Genomic DNA, 20,040 nt, shown 5'->3' with positions numbered 1-20,040 from the left:
CATAATTTTTACTTATTCCTCTTATTTACAAATGTTTTTTACAGAACCAGAATTAAGGTATTCACTTAATTGAAAACTCTTTTAAAAATAATATAAATGCTTTGCTGTTCTGATTTATTGGTGCTAAGTTAGGAAATGCTTGCTGTGCTCTGGCAATATCTCCTTAAACTTACAGGAAAAGACAAATGTGCTTTGAGATTCAAAATTCTGCATTTTCCACCTTATAAAACAAATTTTTTCCCTAGAAATGTCTCCAAAACTCACCCTGTATCTTTCATGTCAAAGGATAACCCTATGGGGATGAGGATCCCCACTAAAACCGAGACCATAATATTTAAGGACCCTAGCCCAAGTTAACCAGCTACCTAATTAAACATACCTATGTGAGAGAACTTATATCTTGCCTGAATAATAAAGTAAATTGGGTGGAGGAATAGCACTACTATTTAGGTTTTTCTAAGAATAAAGTAAAGAAAGATGCCACTCTTGGCACATGCACTGCTACCATCTTTGTTCACATCAGGTTGCTTGGTGTAGTCTGTTGTTTTATAGGCAATAATAACATTAATGTATAATTATAGTCCATGCTCACTAATAAGAAAGACCAGCAGCAAATGTACTATTTTTGCATTAATAATATTAATACATTTGTACCTTGCTAATTTGACAACTTCAGATCTCTACCCTATTTGAACTATCTCTTGGATACAAATTAACTGAAGTGTGGCCAAAATTCTTTGTGCCTTGCATAATTCATGTGCTGTTACAGTCGGTATTAATGAAAAAAAAAATTCTTAACATTATATTGAAATGGTTCATATGGAGTGATACTAACACTAAGGGTATTTATGTATACAGTACAACCAGTTTTTATGTCTCTGTTGGCTCATGACTTCATGGAAAATTACAGGCTGTTTTGTGTGAGCCTAAAGGTGCATCCACACGTGTGTACAATTTGTCGCTAACATGTGATCAAAATGAGGCACAGGGTTCCAACTGGTAGGGTGCGGCTGCGTGCATTAGATCCGTGTTTCTTCTTGTTGATCACATGTTGGCAACCAAATGTATGCACGTGTGAACACACCTTTAATAAAACATTATTTTTTCACATAACATACAAGTATGGCATGTAACACTAATATATTTATGTACTGTATACAGAACTACAACCAGCTGTTGCTTTTATTGTAGGGCTGGATAATACTAATGCCTAAATATTTAGGCTTGTTGCTAGGCTGCTTGCTTCATGGAAAAGTACCATATTGTATTGTGCTGTGGCAGAAATATGTACAGGTGCTCCCCGACTTACAACGGGGTTAGGGACCCAAATCCAGGTCGTAAGTCCGATTGGTCTTAAGTCCGACATAGATAAAAAAAAAAAAAAAAATCTACAATGAAATACAGTACAGTAAAAGTAATAAATAATGAGGACTGGATACAGTACAGTAAAAGTAATAAATAATGAGGAATGGATACAGCGTGACTGAGCACTTACCTTTAATGTAGTCAGCTGAATGCACATGGGGCCCCCATAATTTTCTATTTACAGGATACATGGAGACTATATTAATTGGATGAAGCAGAGGAGGAGACAGGGCTGGGTGGGTCATCAATGTCGCTTTCTTCAGACAGGTTTATGTACTGTGGAAACTTGCTGGTGAAGGTATTGGATCATCTTGAGGGAGTGAAGAGGCAGCACTGGTGGGACGTGAGGAGACAGCACTGGGGGACTTCTTAAAATAGATGTCCAATTTAGACTGCACAGTTTGTTTTTTCTTTTCATTATAAATTTCTCTGTAGCAAGTAAGTGCATCTTGGATCATTCTGTCAACTTTGGCATAACGCTCATAATTTTTTTCCATGCCATCAAACATTTGCATTCCTTTATTAATTGTAGCCAATACCTCTGCTATTTGTTTCACTGAAAACTTTTTGGGGGGTGCAGGTTCTTCTACATTTTGTCTCTCTTCTTCCTCTGCAATTTTCTGTGCATCTAGTTCAATAACATCCTCGTTACTGAGCGCCTTCTGCTACACTTTCAACCAACTGTTCAACATCTTTATTATCAATTTCTAACTCCAGCTGTTTACCTAACTCCACTATCTTGTTACTAATATCCAAAATAACTTAATTTTCATTAAATCCTTTGAAACTGTTCACATATCTTTTCAGGATTTTCTTCCATATTCCATTCATGCAATGTTTTGTAACCTGATCCCATGCTGCACTAATGTTCTTTTCCATGACAAAACGTTGTACTCCTTCCAAAACTCTCTGAGCGTTTTCTCACCTTCAGTAGCAGCAACAGCCTGAGCGAAGGTCGTGTGTAAATAATACGCTTTAAAGGCAGCAATAGCACCTTGATCCATGGGTTGGATGATAGAGGTAGTGTTAGGTGGAATGTAGACTACCTTAACATCAGGGTGCATGTCGTCCAGGTGTGGTGGGTGTCCCGGAGCATTATCCAAAATCAGCAAAATCTTGAATGGAATCCGTTGTTGCAGACAATACTCCTTGGCTCGTGGAATGAAACAAGTCATGAACCAATCCTCAAACAGTGCTAAGGCCATACAAGCTTTCTTATTACTGCGATAAAACACTGGCAGTGTGTGCTTGCTGACATGTTTAAAAGCCCTGGGGTTCTCTGAATGATAGATCATGAAGGGTTTTAGCTTGAAACCAGCAACATTCCCCCCAACAGAAGTGTAATTCTGTCCTTGAATGCCTTGAATCCTAGCATTGTTTTTGCCTCTTTGTGGATGTATGTCCACTCAGGCATGCGCTTCCACAATAATCCAGTCTCATCCACATTGAATAATTGCTCAGGCAAATAATTCCCTTCCACAATCACTTCATCTAACTCCTCCTTAAAAGCTTCGGCAGCACCAACATCGGCACTAGCTGCCTCTCCACTCACCTTAACATTGTGTAGACTGTAGCGTTTTTTAAATCTATCAAACCACCCATGACTTCCTGTAAAGGTTTGATCACATTCATCTCCTGCCTGCTCCTTCAGGCTTTGGAACAGGCTTCTTGCTTTAGCCTGTGTGGTTAGAAGGCTTAAGGGTACACGCTTCTGTATCTGGTCTTCTATCCATATCACCAATAATTTTTCCATATCGTGAATAGGACCTTGTCTTTTCTTTGAAATTATAGTTCCCTTTATAGGTGTTGTTCCTTTCACTACATCACGAATACGTTCCTTGTCCCTCAGAATAGTGGATATGGTCGAGTGTGAGAAACCTAGGTCACGTGAGATTGTTGCTACAGTTTTTCCATTCTCATGCTGCGTTATTATCTTCATTTTCATGTCAAAAGTAATTGCCTGTCTCCTTTTCTTTGGAGCACCACCAGCACTTTCACTTTTAAACTTTCCAGTCATTATAAAGTCAATTAAATACGATAATAACGAAAGTTCACAGCGCAATCAGTATAGGATACGATAGCCAAACACCAAGTAAGCGCTCCACTGAGTGAGTGTACCCACGCGGCGACCCGAGCCGCGCTCTCGCCCTGGACAGAAACGTTTCGGTATAGAAAATGCGCGCGTCATTTGAAAATATTTTTGGTCACGACTGCCGCGGTCGTATGTCCCGACGGTCGTAAGGTCAGAGCAGGTCGTAAGTACCGATGGACGTAAGTCCAAGCAGTCATAAGTCAGGGAATATATATATATACAGATAGACCCCGACTTACGACAGGGTTAGGGACCCAAATCCAGGTCGTAAGTCCGACATAAATAAAAATTTTTCTTTTTTTCTTTTTTTAATAAATAATCTACAATGAAATACAGTACAGTAAAAATAATGAATAATGAGGAATGGATACAGTACAGTGAAAGTAATAAATAATAAGGAATGGTTACAGTGTGACTGAGCACTTACCTTTAATGTAGTCAGCTGAATGCACATGGGGCCCCCATCATTTTCTAATTATACATGGAGACTACATTAACTGGAAACGTTTCGGTATAGAAAATGCGTGTCATTTGAAGAAAAAAAACTTTTTTTTATTATATTTTTTTTTAAATAAAAAATCTGCGGCGGTCGTAAGTCCCGATGGTCGTAAGTCGGGGTCTGTCTGTATATGTATACAGTTAACCCTCACTTTACGCGGTTAATGTAACCCGGAGGGTACCGCGGAAAGCGAGAAACGCGTAAAGTGAATAACATAACATATGGGATTAATTGAAATGGAGTCCAGGCCGATCCCCAAACTCCACTTTTTGACGACACATAACTATGTTGTAGTAAAAATAACATCTTAATTTTATGATGGTACATGCACACAATTAATACTTAAGAGAAATAGAGAAATACAGTCGCCAAGTTAATGTCCATTCAAATAATGGACACACTCCCTCCCTCTCTCACACTACACTGCCGGCTCTTCCCTCTCTGAGAAATTTTTGGGGGAAAACCAGGTATAGTAATAAATAATACCTCAAACTAAAGTTAGGATAATATAATTGACATTGCTGGATTCCTTGTAAGACCAGGAATATTTTGAATATAAATGTCATATATTTTTCACAAAAGATAACATACTTACTCAGATTAAACATTACATCTAAAATTTGTATGTCTAATGCAAAATCTATGATGTTTATATTCAAAATGATCATCAAATTGTAAGAATTCCAGCAATGTAAATTATATTCTGGCCGGATAATTTGTATGAATTTTATGAGCTAAATTAAAAAAATTATACTTCACCGTGTAAAGGGGTACACCCACCGCGGAATGTGAGCATCCTGGGTTCTGGCAGGGCACCGCGTAAACATGGAAACACGGAATGTGGGACCGCGTAAAGTGAGGGTTGACTGTATATATTTCATTTGCCCAATAAACACGCGGACTTCTACAAACAATCAACACCTCAACCTACCAGGATTCGAACCCATGGCCCACGAGCCCATGACTGTGACCGGGGAATGCTAACCGTCATGAACGAACAGGGCACTGCTTTCATTCATGTTAGGAATAATAATCATCCCATTGCTTGGGAAAAAAGCTTAGAAGTATTCAAATCATCTTGTGTCACAGAAAGACTTCTGGTTGAAGCTAGTTTGATTAAGGAATTAAAATCAATAAACATTAGTGATGGTCAGTTAAAAACTGATAATATGTTACATAAATTTATTTGTCAGTGGCTCAAGGTTAAAAATGCTTTGAAAACCTTTGATCTAGATGTAGGATAGTTATTTAGTGGGTCCCTTATTTTTGACCTGACCTGACTAGTGACGTCGCCCCCTTCTCTTAAGCTCCTCTACGTGTGTGTTGGTGTGGGGATTAGTGGATGACATCATTATGACCTGACCTCATGTTTAATAAGGTCACCCTGTATATTTAAGCCTCTCTCTGTCCATGTAATCCAGTTGCCTCTGAAGATGTCTTGAATAAAGACGAAAGCTAAGGTGCTCCGTTGTTTCCCTTTTTCCCGTGTGATTTTATCAAGATATATATATATATATATATATATATATATATATATATATATATATATATATATATATATATATATATATATATATATATATATATATATATATATATATATACACACACACACACACACACAGTCAACCCTCGCTTTACGTGGTACCACTTTATGCGTTTACGCGGTACCTTGCCGAAACCGGAATGCTCACTTTCCGCGGTGCGTGTACCCTTTTACGCGGAGAGCGGCTGGCGGTTCTCTCGCGCCTCGCCATTTTTGGATCCAAACCTCCCGCCATCTGCCATGTTGTGTAAGCGGCGCGAGTAGGTTGCGCAGTGTATGTCTTTGTTGCGTTATATGACGTAGCGGACTGTGATTGGGCAAAGCATCCTTATCTCCCTCCCTGCTAGCTGTAATTGGTTTAATGTAGTACTATGACGTGCCCCGCCGCGGGAGCGTTCAAGCCCCTCGACCTACCACGTCAGTTACACCCCTCCAGGCTACACCGTGTATATCGGTATCCATTGTTCCATAAGAATGGCTTCCACCGGACCACCACCACAAAGAAACCTTGCATTACCTGGACCCAGCCGCCCTAAGCCAAAGAAGACACGACGTTCCTTAAGCTACGAGGTGAAGTACAAGATCATCCAAGAGTTGGAGAAAGGAACAAGACAGGTTGATTTGGCGCGCCAGCATGGTGTGAACGAATCTACGATCCGGACGATAAAGAAGGATGCAGCCAAGATAAAGAAGCACATGAACATCACAAAGTCTACAGGTGCTTCTATGATCAAGTATTTCCACAACCAGGTGCTTCTCAAGACGGAAAAATTACTTGTGAGCTACTTGGTGCGTCAGGCGCGACGGAACATGGCGGTGGACACGCGCTCAGTTAAGGAGTACGCACGTGAACTGTATGCTGCAGTGTCACGAAAGATGGGAATTACAGAGCCCAAACCCTTTAATGCTTCCTCTGGGTGGTTACAGAGGTTTAAGAAGAGAAACAAGATCACCAATATAAACATTGGTGGTGAAGAAGCTAGTGCTGACCGTGTTACGGCTAGGGAATTTCCTCCGTTTTTACGAGAGATTATGGAGGAAGGACAGTACACCGACGACCAGGTGTTTAACATGGACGAATCTGGTCTTTTTTGGAAAAAACTACCCTCCAAGACCTTCGTTGTGAAGAATGCCAGCAAGTGTCGGGGTCGGAAGTTGCAGAAGGAGCGCATCACCGTCCTGTTTACCACCAATGCCTCCGGTACCTGTAAGCTCAAGTTATCGGTGATCCACACAGCACGCAAGCCGCACGCCTACAAGAGCATGGACATGACCAAGCTAAATGTCCACTGGCTGATCGCACGTAAGGTGTGGATGTTCTCTACACTGTCCCTCTCCTGGTTTGATGACTGTTTCGTTCCCGATGTGAAGAAATTCTGTGAGCAACAGAATGCGCCATTCAAGATTTTGTTGCTGCTGGACAACGCACCAGGACACTCGCTCCTACTGTTAGATCGTCACCCCAACGTAAAAGTGGTCTTCCTTCCTCCCAACACTACGTCTATATTACAGCCCACGGACCAAGAGTTAATCTGTAATGTAAAAGCTGCATTCTCTACTAAAAAATTGAAGCTCCTGAACGACTACACCAACACCAGGGAAGAGTTGCGTAACCTGAGTGACACCAACACCGATAGCAAGAGCGAAGTACTTTTAAAACAATTCTGGAGAATATTCAACGTCAAGAAAGCTGTGGACTTCTTGGTGGAGGCATGGGATCAGCTGTCTGTAGCAACTGTTCGTCACGCATGGAGACGTGTTGCAAGGCATTCTGGGCGTTAGGCAGAGTCAATCTGTGACTGGTGAGGTTCAGACTGTTGCAGTATCAGTGGACCTTGCCAGAGAAGCTGCGCAGAGTGTTACAGCTGCAGGCTTCTCCGAGACCACCAACGACGACATCCTGGAGGTGATAAGGGATCCTGATGTGACTACCGACGACATGGTAGATGATGATGACGTAAGTGAAGAGGCAGGTGGTGCGTCATCCTAAGAAGAACGCCGCTTATCCCATAGTAATGTTAGGGGTGCCATCGAGTGTATCGAGAAAGCCAAGCTCCTCCTTTCCGACGACCCTGACGCAAACAGGTATGAAATCTTCACTACCCAGCTGTTGCAGACTATGGAGCCGTACATCAAGGTTTATCACGACAACATAAAAACCAGCCGTCAGCAAAGCATAACAGAGTTCTTCGCCTGCAACCCACCACAGCCAGCCCAAGCCAGTGATAGTGACAGAGGTAGAGACAGTGATGATGACTTTGAGGGATTTGTCAGGGAGGCCCTGACAAGTGTGGATGACAGTGATGGTGACTCACCTGAGGGCCAGTAGCCTGCCCTCTGCCTCGGAACCAGCCTCCATTCCCATACGCCGACCCATCTCTTCTACTAATGTAAGTGTTAACCCCAACCTTTATTTTTCCTAACTTAACCTTTATTTTTCCTAACCTAACCTTTATTTTTCCTAACCTAACCTCTTCTATATTAATTGTGTGTGCATACCATCATAAAGTTAAGATAATATTTTTACTACAACATAGTTGTGTGTCGTCAAAAAGTGGAGTTTGGGGGTCGGCCCGGTCTCTATTTCAATTAATCCCATATGTTATGTTGTTCACTTTACGGGTTTCTCACTTTCCGCGGTACCCTGTGGGTTGAATTAACCGCGTAAAGTGAGGGTTCACTGTATATATATATATATATATATATATATATATATATATATATATATATATATATATATATATATATATATATATATATATATATATATATATATATATATATATATTGATAAAATCACACTGGAAAATGGAAACAACGGAGTACCTTAGCTTTCGTCTTTATTCAAGACATCTTCAGAGGCAACTGGATTACATGGACAGAGAGAGGCTTAAATATACAGGGTGACCTAAAAACATGGTCAGGTCAAAATGATGACATCCACTAATCCCCACACCAACACACACGTAGAGGAGCTTAAGAGAAGGGTGGTGACGTGACTAGCCAAGTCAGGTCAGAAAAAAGGGACCCACAAAATAACTATCATACATCTAGATCAAAGGTTTTCAAAGCATTTTTAACCTTGGGCCACTGACAAATAAATTTATGTAACATATTATCAGTTTTGAACTGACCATCACTAAGGTTTATTGATTTTAATTCCTTAATCAAACTAGCTTCAACCAGAAGTCTTTCTGTGACACAAGATGATTTGAATACTTCTAAGCTTTTTTTCCCAAGCAATGGGGTGATTATTATTCCTAACATGAACGAACAAGGCACTGCTTTCAGATGCAGTTCTGATATTATACTTATGTTGTTTGATTCTGAGCTGCAGTGTTTTTCCTGTCTGACCTACATAATTACAATTACATTTGCTACATGGAATACAATAAACACTTCCATTTAAATTCAAACTTGGGCTATTCCTTATTAACATATTGGTAATGGTTGAGTCATACTTGAAAACAACATCAATATTTAGAAGCTTGAGGGACCGAACTAACGGGACAAATTCATTACGATAGGGCGGAGTCAAAATATTCTTAAGTGTAGGAACTTGTCTGGTTTGAGAGGAATGAAAGGATTTTTTAGCCCTTTTAAAACAACGATCAACAAACACGGAAGGGTACCCAAGTTTCTGTGCAATAGAGCGAATGTGTTTCAATTCATCGTCAATAAATTCAGAGTCACAAATACGCAGACATCTTAAGAACATAGCAGAAAAAACTGACATTTTGGTAGACTCAAGGTGATTCGATAAAAAGTGAATGAAACTGTCTACCTGTGTGGGCTTTCTATATACCTTAAATTTATAGTTTTGGCCATTTCTCATGATAAGCATATCAAGAAATGGAAGGGATTCATTTATTTCTCTTTCAATTTTGAATGTGATACTAGGGACAATATTATTAAGCTTGTCTAAAAATTTCAATGGGTCACTGTTTTTAGGCCAAAGACAAAGAACATCATCTACATATCTATACCATGGAGGAATAAAGTCCACTATATTGGGTAGTAATCTAGACTCAAAAAACTCCATATAAATACAGGCTAGAGGAGCAGAAAGACAATTACCCATGCTCATACCAAATATTTGCTTGTAGAACTTCCCATTTGCTCTAAACACATTGTCAGTTACGCATAACTATCAATTTCAGGAAAGTATCATGTTCAATAGTTAAATCTAGCAGTTGTAATTTATCTTTAAGAAATGAAATTAAGTCTTTCACAGGTACTCTAGTGAACAGTGAATTTACATCAAAACTTATTAATTCGCAAGGTTCGTTGTGTTTCTTGAGTTTATCAATTAAATCACTGCTATTGCGTATATGTGAATTAGATATTTGGCCTGTAAGAGGGGATAGCATCTTTACCAGCCACTTGGATAATTTGTAAGTGCTTCAGTGTTATGTTCATACCATTGAGTGTTTTGGATTGATTACAGTACAGTTAGTAACCAGAAAAGGGTTTAGGTTCCAACAAAACTAAAGCCATAACACATGATTGGTTGGTACCATTTTTCTTAAAATAATGCATTACAATGATATTACTGTACAGGTGCTCCTCTACTTAAGAACATTCAACTTACAAACTTTCAGAGATACAAACACCATCACTGAGGGGGGTTACCTGCCAGAACAGGTGTTTAATGTGGATGAGACTGGACTATTTTGAAGAAAATTCCAGATAGAACAAACATTACCTAAGAGGAGAAGAGTGAGCCAGGTTTTAAAGCTGTATTAAAGGGTATAGCTGTACTATATATCCATAATATTTTCATTTTTTACAATATATTTGGTATCTACAAGAGCAAAGATGGACTTACAAGCAAGCCTCAGGAACGTAACGCGTTCGTAAGTAGAGGAGTACCTGTAGTATGTAACAGTAAGTGAGGTAGTAAATCTGATGACAAGATAGCCACAATTATTTAGGCTGCTTGTACAGATGGGGCTTGTGTAACTTCCAACTTCTATTTATTTTTTCTGGAAGTAGGATGACTCCAGAAGGCTGCACCTTAATTGTTTGAGCCGTGTTAATCACCCTGTTTGAATATAGGGCACACATATGCCATTTTCCTTTGTCTATTAGCATACCTGTCATCTTGGTAAGATTTATCCTTCTCCTTTCATGATCTTGCTACCTTTTCCCTCCTTATTCAGTTCCTTCTTCATCCTTCTACCACTTGTTATCTTGTCATCCTTCCTTATCTATTTCTGCTTGTACCTGGTCTCTCTTCCTTCATTATTTATCAAGCTCTTCCCTCTCTGTTATGTGGTTCTCTTTTGATAACTAATCTTTCATTTCCCATTCTGTCTTCACCATCCTCATAGTCCAATTCTTACCAAGACAGCCTTTTAGTTTACCTGACTCTACTCTTCATCCTTTCCTGAATACTCCCTTCCACTTAATCTGGTTTATATCTCTCTCTCTCTCTCTCTCTCTGATTTATTACTTACTTTCCCTTCCTTCCTTCCTTCAATCCCTGTACTAAAGTTATTAGCCTGGCATTTGATATCTGTTTCTGCATTTTGTTACCTGGTCACCCTCCTTCTTGAGCTGGGGGGAGTCGTTATCGTAAGGAAGCGATTCGTTGTCTTCGAGGTCAGTGTCGAGGGGGTAGTACTGCCCCTGCACATTTGGCGTGGGCAGCCGCTCGATCACCACTGGCAACTCCACGAAGTTGGGTCTGATACATTCCTGGATGATATCTTCCACCTCCTTTTCCATTACCTGTTGGTGTAAATGCATATGGAGTATACAGTGAGTATGCTGTCAGTACAAAATTATTACACAACCTATGATAAATGAGATTAAATTTTATATAATTTACAGTACTGTACTTTACTGAAGCAGCAATGTACATAAATGACTAGAGAGCATGCCAGTGAGTGATATTTGGGGAAGCATATGCTGCTGCTGCTGCTGGTGGGTGATGCTAGATTTTTAGTGACGGGTAAACCAGATAGAAATTTGGGACTTGATGGTTGAAGGGAAGTACCATAATAGAACACATCTGATACTGTAATAAGAATTCATGAATGACATCCAATTTCTGAGAGAACCTGTGTGTGTGTCTGATCTTGATTCTGGTTTCAGGCATTACATTGAGAAAAGGCTTGAATGAACATATATTGCTATGGTAGCTATATCATCTGCTGTGGTAGGCATACAGGGGCAGTACAGTATTGTCAATATGTGTTTGCTGTAGTAGGCATACAGGGGCAGTATTGTCATCATGTGACAGCTGTAGTAGGCATGCAGGAGCAGTATTGTCATCATGTGTCTGCCCTTGGTAGGCACTGAGTAATATTGCACTAAAACAAATGTGAGTTTATTTTTACCTCCACCTTTTTGGATAGTTAGATTGGCCACCTTTGTCTTTACCCAATGACAATTGGTGTCAAAGAAGTCAAGAACATGTCACAACAAGGCAAAAATTACCCACATGAGCTGTTCAAATGGACTTGAGACTGGCAAATGGTCTTTAACATTACAAAATGCAAGTCCCTTCACACTTTCCTGGATTCTGTCAATAAGGAGAAAGATCTTGGTGTTGTGATAAGTCATTCAATGAAGGTGGCACAACAAGTAACTCCAGTAGTGAGAAAAGCAAATTGAGATTTGGGAATTATAAATGTACCTTTGAATATACAGGTAATGATAGAAAAATTCTCCTTGAACTATACAACTCTCAAGTATGTCCCAGTCTGGATTACTGCGTACAAGCATGGAAACCCTACCTCCAGAAAGATATAACATCCCTAGAAAAGGTCCAGCACAAGCAATCAAGATGATTCCAGAACTACTGTATATCATCTCGATTATCCAAGTTCAGTAGATCTTTCAGACAAGGCACAATATGGAAGATTTCATTAAAATATACAATATCCTGAAAGGAGATAATTACAAACTCGTCAAACTATCTTGCAGAACAAATATCAGGAAATACTTCTTCACACAGATGGTGAGACCTGGAATGGTCTACCAGCCCAAGCTGTAGAATCATGAACAGTACTGGGCTTCAAATAACCCTCTACAAAATTAACATGAACACTGGAGGGATCCTACACAGGCCACTGGCCTCCTTCCCTTGTCATAGCTACTTCTTGTGGGTGGTCATTAGGTAAATAAGTAAGCGATTTTTCCAATTTAGCATAATATATTTGTTTTAGTTTCATTGTGTATTTTTAAAATTGTTGTTATTATAACTGCATTTAACTTCACTACACTTTTCAACTAGTCTCCAGTCATGATTTGAATTTGTCTTTTGATTTAATAGTTTCATTTTTTTAATATTATAACAGTCATGTGTCTTGTTTTATCTTATCATTGTTGATTCTTTTCTATAGATTGCACTGATGATGGCTACTGTGATAATTGAAAGTTAATTAATAAAGAAGAATAAGTGTCAAGATGTTCATTGTGGTGCTTGTCCAGTCTTTGAACCTTACAAACTAGGCACTTGTTTGTTTGTAATATTACCATACAAATAATTACATTATAAACATAATATGGTACTAGATATAAAAGTAGTAACCTTAAACAGGAAGTCAATCCTGTCGATGGGTATGGCATGTTTCCTGGCATAGTTCTGACGTATGCCCGTGAGGAAGGAGTAGGGGAAGAACAGCCCAGAAAACCAGAATACGTCGGGGATTTTCTCGTCCGCCCACCGCTGGAAGAACTTTAGCCTGAAGGAATGCATAATAAGGTAGTAAGACAACCAAGCACAGCATAGGCCTCTTGAGTGAGTTCTTTATCATATTATTATATCAGTCTACTCCAAATTTATGCTTAGTAGACCTGAATCCCATATAATGCCAACTATATGAAACATTATTCTAACACTTTTATGAGCTTCACATATATGCCAACAAGCATATGAAACATTATTCTAACACTTTTATGAGCTTCACATATACTTTGTCAAGCCTAGCTTGAAAAGTATACAAACGAGCGCCTCGGTTAACGAGATTTCGGTTAACGAGTTACCTTCCATAAGATTCTTAACTTCGGTTAACGAGCAATCCCTCGATTAACGAGTATCTTACGAGCCGACCTCCACATGTTTTAGCTTGCATTTGGCGGTCCACCAGCTGTAGTATTAGTCCGCCAATACAGTAATCGGTTCTAGGGCTCAAATTCCTTACCCTTTTAGTAAATATCAAGAAGTTTATACTATTCAATAATTTTAAAAGTTTAATATTAATTTTTTTTAGTTATTTAAACAATTATTGAACATAATTGAAGGTAGGGTCACTAGTTTGTGGCACGCCATCCAGCCTGCCAACACAGCACAGGCGTCAGTCTGTGTCTTTTCAGTGGAGGTAACATCTTGCTTGAGAGACTCTTCAACTAAATGCTTTTTTTCTGTGTTTACAGGCAAATTGTTGGTCATTTTGAAATTTATTTTACATATTGACAATATATGATGCAGTGCAGTGTTGATTTAAAGAAAATAATCTTGAATTACACCAAGAGAACTAAAATTTTATGGGTGAAATGGCGCCATGGGGTGACTTCTCTTCCACCCCAATTCCTTCTCTTCTCCCTTCTCCTCCATCATTCATCATCATCATCATCATCATCCACGAGCCTTCTACATACACACCTCAAAGTAAGTGTACTTTTCTACCTTTTTTGTTGAATTTAGGTAATTTTCGGTGAGCTGGAACCAATTACCCAAAAACCCATTGAAACAATGGTTTCGGTTAACGAGCAACCTTCTAGAACGGATTGTGCTCGTTAACCGAGGGACCACTGTACAGTAATACCCTGGTTTACGCAGTTCTCGTTTACGCGTTTCCACATTTACGTGGTACCCCGCCAGAACCGGAATGCGGCGCGGGCAGGGTGCGCACAAGGTCGCCCAGTCATCAAAACATTACCGAGTTCTTCACCCGCCACCCACCACAGCCGGCCCAAGTCAGTGATAGTGAGGATATGGACTTTGAGGGGTTTGACAAAGAGGCCCTGCAAGCCTCTGTGGTGGATAGTGATATAATTGATACAAGTGATACAGGTGAGGGCCAATAATCTGCCCTCTGCCTCGGAACCAACCCCCCATCCCCGTGTGCCCAGCCATCTTTTCTACTAATGTAAGTGTTAAAAACCTAATATTATTGATATTTCTCTTAATTGTGTGCATACCATCATAAAATTAAGATGTTATTTTTACTACAACGTAGGTATTGTGTCTGAAAAAGTGTAGTTTGGGAGTCGGCCCGGTCTCTATTTCAATTAATCCCATATGTTATGTTGTTCACTTTACGCGTTTCTCGTTTTACGTGCTACTCCGCGGGTTCAATTGACCGCGTAAATCGGGGTATTACTGTATTTAAAAGTATCTACAATTTATGTCAGTAAATTGTACCTGTAGTCTGATACTGTACAAGTATCCCTCATTTAAAAGTGTGTGTGTGTGTGTGCACACAGGGTGGTGTAATGCATCTAGTGTGACAGCATTATATTAGTGTTAAGGTGCAAGCACTGTTTGCTACCTCTCGCTTTCAGCTGCCGCCGCTGGCTACCTCTGATGACGAACAAAGAAGCAACCTTCTGTAAGTCTTCCCCTACCAGTACACAGCCTCTTCACCATCAAAACTCCTGCTGTGCCTCCTCGTGGCAACACATGATAACTGGGTGCCTCGTGGGGCCAGGCTAGACCAGCAGGGGATCTCGGAGCAGCAGTGGGCCCCAGAGGGACAGCACATAGACCCACAGGCATGTGGACATGTCCTGGTGCCTACTAACCACTGCCTTGCAGATTAACCTTGGTAGGTATAAGACTACGGGTGTAAACCCTAAGCGAAAAATCTGAAGCGGAGACATGCTTACAGAACTCCAGTAAGACCCCAATGGCAGTGTAGGTGGAAGAGATAACCAACAAGGGAACCCAATGACTACACCAGCAGATGAAGGCAATGCAAAATGGACAGGCTAATAAGGCAAAACCCAACAAACTGGGCTATTGGCAGTCCATTGCAACTCTCCTCCCCATTCGTTGCAACTACCTGCACCACTGGACCAGGACAAGGGAGAGCCATGGTGTGTGGTTGCAGTCTGTGCTCTTGCCTCACCACATAAATCAACTCATGCACAGCCATCACTTACTACTACTCATCATACTCGATTCTGAGAGACAGCAAAGTAGGTGGGGTTGCATTCCTGAAAAATCTAACATTAAAAAAAAATTATTACTAAATGAGGATAACATCGAAGCATGGAGGACAAGCAACAGGTTTAAATGTCATGGCAGTAAACAGCGAGGACTGAACTCCCTAATAATAATAAATGAGTTCATTACGAATAGTTTCAAAGTTAAACGACGGATTTATTAACACAAAAATTCAAATTGCATACATGTACTGTACTACAACATCTTTTAAGATAAACAATAAAGTTGATAAATAGCATATTATAAAACAAAAGCACATATTTTATGTAAAAAAAAACCCAGCTCCTTCCACACTCAAACCAGCTGAGCACTCACTCAGTTGACTTAGAGATGTGTGCGTGCCTGCTGCACTGTGTGTATGCTGTGACATCACTGCCCACACATACAAACCCATGCTCTTCATTTTTCTTATTACGTACATAATTTTATATGATATTTTCTTTATTTCTAAGCCACACTAGAGTATTGTAATGATTTTTTCACAACTAATATAGTTTCGATTACATGTAACAATGGAAACATGATATCTCACAGGCCACCTCATCTCCAGCTTTTCCCACTTTCACAGCAAGTTGAGCTAAACCGAATTTTGATTGTCCTCAACTACCATGAGAGAATGGAGCGCCTGAACTTGCCTAGCTTATACAGGTTATACCTCTCTAGTCCGGCAACCTCGGGATCTGACTGGTGCTGGACCATGGAAATTCACCCTTTTCCTGCATAGATAGTGACTTGTGCTTATGCTTGGAAGCACTAGCACCACTTTCTCTGCATCATGGTCTCTTTGAAGACATATTGAAGGGTTAAATGTCGTATAGTAGCTTCTCAAATTTCGCGAGTTTTTAATTCTTAACGTATTTTATTAGAACACACAAAAAAATAAATAAATAAAAATTTTGACGGCGGAAACTTGAATTTCGACGGGTTTGAACGGCCCGCCAACGTGCAGACGACGTGCATAATCGTGTAAACAGCGTCATTCCTCTTATGTACAAAAGATTCATTATTGTTCATTACTGAATGTCTTTTTTATTGAATTAATGTTACGTGTGCAAAATGAGCAATACAATTCATTAATAATATGTAGAATATTAAAACACATGAGGAAATGACACAGCATTGTTTTCGTTGATTACAAAACCAGTGACTGACTGGTTCTACATATAAAACTGAAGAAAATAAGACTTTGGTTGTACCTGTAGTAAAATTAATATGGTTGTTTTAAGTAATGTTATTTAATGTTAATAAATGGAACAATAGAAGTAGCTAACGATAATGGTAAAGAAAAAAGAGAGATCGCGTATGTAGGTGCGCATGCGCACACGTGAAAACATATCGTCATTACTTTACATAAGAATATGAAAGCAACACTTATTTACTGTTCATATATATTTTAATTAATGTTTCTGAATTTGCTTTTATTGAATTAATGTTTGTGTGTGCAAAATTAACAATTCAATTTGTTAATAATACGTGGAATATTAGAGGAGACGAGACGGCTGCCGGCATTGTTTATGTTACAGCTTACAAAACCAGTGACTGATTGGTTCTACATATAAAACTGAAGAAAATAAGACCCTGAGTTTAGCTGTAGTAAAATGAATGTAAAAAAATTAATATGGTTGTTTGAAGTACCTGTAATGTTATTTAATGTTAATAAATGGAACAATATAAGTAGCTAACCATTAATGGTAAAAAAAAAAGTGAGACTGCGCGTATGTAAGTGCGCACATGTGAAAACATATCTCATTACTCTACATAAGAATATGAAAGCAACACTTATTTACTGCTCATATATATTGAAGGGTTAAATGTTGTCTTCTGTATAGACAAGCAGACAGAGAGAGAGAGCAGCCAGATGTAAACAAACCTTAATTTCCCGTGGCTTTGTTTGTTTTTTTTAAGGAGATTAGCCCACCTGTGCATAAGTCACTGACCCACATTGGGGCCTGAGGGGCAAAAATTTAATACTCCTGTAATAATAATAATTCAGATTAAAAAAAAAAGAAAAAAAAGAAAAGAAAGCTGCATATCTACCTATTGGACAAACTAAAATCGTTCCGGACCACGGGAGTTTCTGGACCACAGAATGCCGGACTAGAGAGGTACAACCTGTACTACAGACGGGTAAGGGGTGACCTAATTGAGGTGTAGTATAAGCATCTCAAGGGGTACTACTCAGTCGAGTGTTCTTACTTGGAGCTGGCAGACGCTCGCCTAACAAGGGGTCACAGCTCAAGACTGAAGAAGCCGCAAGTCCAGAAAACTGTGAGGGCAAACTTTTTCGGAGTGAGAGTTGTGAACTCTTGGAACATTCTACCAGATCACACTCACTGCTGCAATACCTAGCATCTGTGTGCACTTTTTCAAGTAACACTGTGTTCTTGCATACGTGAGAAAGTCTCTGGGCATATTTGTTAGCCTGTGATGTGGGCAGCAAACTTGGGAAATGTTGGGGAGGGACTGGATGGATGTGTATGGGTGTAGTGGTGGTAGGGTTAGTAAACAAAGCATTTTGGAGGGACAGAGGTTGCTGATACAGGCTAATGTGTCTTGAGAGGTTACCATGTGCCATATTTTAAATATATTAATCCTTCTGGACCATTTCAGATGCTGTGGGAAATTTAAAAAGTCAAATTCATTGATCTACGTAATGGACTGCTCAGAGATGGTCACTCACGTACATGGATCTAGGAATATGACAAGTAAAGGGTTAACTAAAAAACTTTTGTTTCACAACACCTGAGCAGACTCATGCACATATTACAGGTAGATGAACATATACTGTAGAAGGAACAGTAGTCTTCATAATATAATGATGACTAAGTCTACCATACAGTAATTCTATATGTTGAAATGGTTCTACATGCAATGTCTTTTATTTCACACATCTTTCTCGGTTCACACATTACCTCTCTGAGTTCCTTCCTCTTTTCCTCTAGCTTTTCATTCTGGGGGGCCAGTTCATGGTTGGCAGCCTCCAAAGCTTGTTTCTTGGGGGCGACAATCTTTATGACTTGATCATAGACAACCATGGCCCTCACCCATCGGCAGAGGCCCTCACAAGCCATTGATACCATACGTATCTTCTTTGGGTCAAAATCCGGGTGAGAGTAGAACCTGGCAGGAAGTAGAAAGTCCCTAAGTCATCCACTTCAGTACTCACACAGTTTTATGTGTCACTCAAGTCTTCTTTAAAGATAAAAGAGGGATTTTATTTTTTGTGATTTCTTGTGAAACAATAGTATGTATTTACCTGAGCATAAGATACATATGCATGAATAAGTAAATTAATGGATAAGTACATTTTAAAATGTCTCAACATTTATTTCCTTTACTTTTTGTGAGTTTATAATAGGTTTCAGGGTTAAAGTGGAAGAACACTCATTTCTAAATGTGACAGTAGGTAGTGTGACTTACACAGTTATTACTGTGTGTGTCATTCTCAAGGCGTCCATATTCAACAGCACTGTTCCAGCAACCAAGATTTTCAACTGTTATTTTACATTTTCATTGGGTAAAGGAAAATATACTGGTATAGCAAGAAAATATTCCAAGATGTAATCCGTCCTGAATAACCATGCACACTCTTGAGTGCAAGCATCAGGTAGCTACATGTTAGTACAGTACTGAGACAGTAGTAATGTTGATAATTTTTTACAGCATTTTATTTGTTCAATAGTATGAGTTTATTCATATCGGTCTGTCTGTCTCGACACCACTCTGATAGCCTCTGTCTTGGTCATACTTAATGGCAAAGATGAATTACCTAATGAATACCATATCACGGAAATAATGTTTGAACTTACTCGTTGCGGACGTGAGTGATAATCTTTGTGGGAATGTTTTCTTTGTCATAGTGCAGCAGGTTCTGGAGGAACTTCATATCCCCCAACAGCTTCTGAGATGGTGCCCAATAGTCCTCAATCATTTTTCCTGAGCCATTAGGGTCTGGCTTCCTCTCTGGCTTGAGGTCCAGCATTACACACACAGCTTCCATTACCTGACATAAAGCATAATATTGAACTGTATAGTGCAGCATTGTTATTTTGGGTATTTTTACAGCTCTAGTAAAACATGAACACAAACATTGCATTAGAGAACTGGGTGATGAGAAACTTTACTGACCTGGGTGATGAAAAACATGAGATGGATGATGAGAAACACTGCATTACTGAGCTGGGTTAAGTTGTGTTAGGTCAGGTCATCTTAAGTTAGACTATGCTATCTTAAGTTACGTTATGCTAGGTTTGGTTAAAGTTATGTTAGGTTAGGTTAGGATAAAAATTACACAGAAGTCTATGAAGATGACACATGGCTTCACTCTGCCTTGTTGATGGTATTTCTCATCACCCACT

The 20,040-nt window shown here is 39.4% G+C and overlaps 1 protein-coding gene and 1 long non-coding RNA gene across 5 annotated transcripts; one reads left to right on the top strand and one right to left on the bottom strand.

Annotated features, from left to right (window-relative positions):
* Positions 1-10,286: 10,286 nt before the first annotated feature.
* On the bottom strand, positions 10,287-19,754 carry LOC121858810 (dynein axonemal heavy chain 3-like). 4 transcript variants are annotated; one of them, XR_006087520.1, is made up of 4 exons: positions 19,492-19,748; positions 18,595-18,802; positions 13,043-13,196; positions 10,287-11,235 (listed from the first exon to the last, which is right to left on the bottom strand). XR_006087520.1 is itself a non-coding variant. In XM_042355448.1 (4 exons), exons 1-4 carry the CDS (start codon positions 19,722-19,724, stop codon positions 11,002-11,004), a joined length of 813 nt encoding a protein of 270 aa, XP_042211382.1. In that variant the 5' UTR covers positions 19,725-19,747; the 3' UTR covers positions 10,288-11,001. The 4 variants fall into 4 exon arrangements, 3 of the variants coding, with proteins under 3 accessions (XP_042211383.1, XP_042211382.1, XP_042211384.1); XM_042355448.1 differs by having other exon boundaries at positions 10,288-11,235; positions 13,043-13,180; positions 19,492-19,747; XM_042355449.1 differs by lacking the exon at positions 13,043-13,196 and having other exon boundaries at positions 19,492-19,754.
* Positions 13,094-15,935, top strand: LOC121858811. Its single transcript, XR_006087521.1, has 2 exons — positions 13,094-13,216; positions 15,019-15,935. It is a non-coding gene; the product is annotated as an uncharacterized LOC121858811 (long non-coding RNA).
* Positions 19,755-20,040: the final 286 nt, after the last annotated feature.

The sequence above is a fragment of the Homarus americanus genome, unplaced genomic scaffold (genome assembly GCF_018991925.1).
Source record: "Homarus americanus isolate GMGI-L3 unplaced genomic scaffold, GMGI_Hamer_2.0 scaffold32930, whole genome shotgun sequence".
Lineage (NCBI taxonomy): Eukaryota > Metazoa > Arthropoda > Malacostraca > Decapoda > Nephropidae > Homarus > Homarus americanus.
The sequence above is the reverse complement of the archived record's forward strand: the minus strand, read 5'-3'. Positions and strand labels throughout refer to the sequence as shown.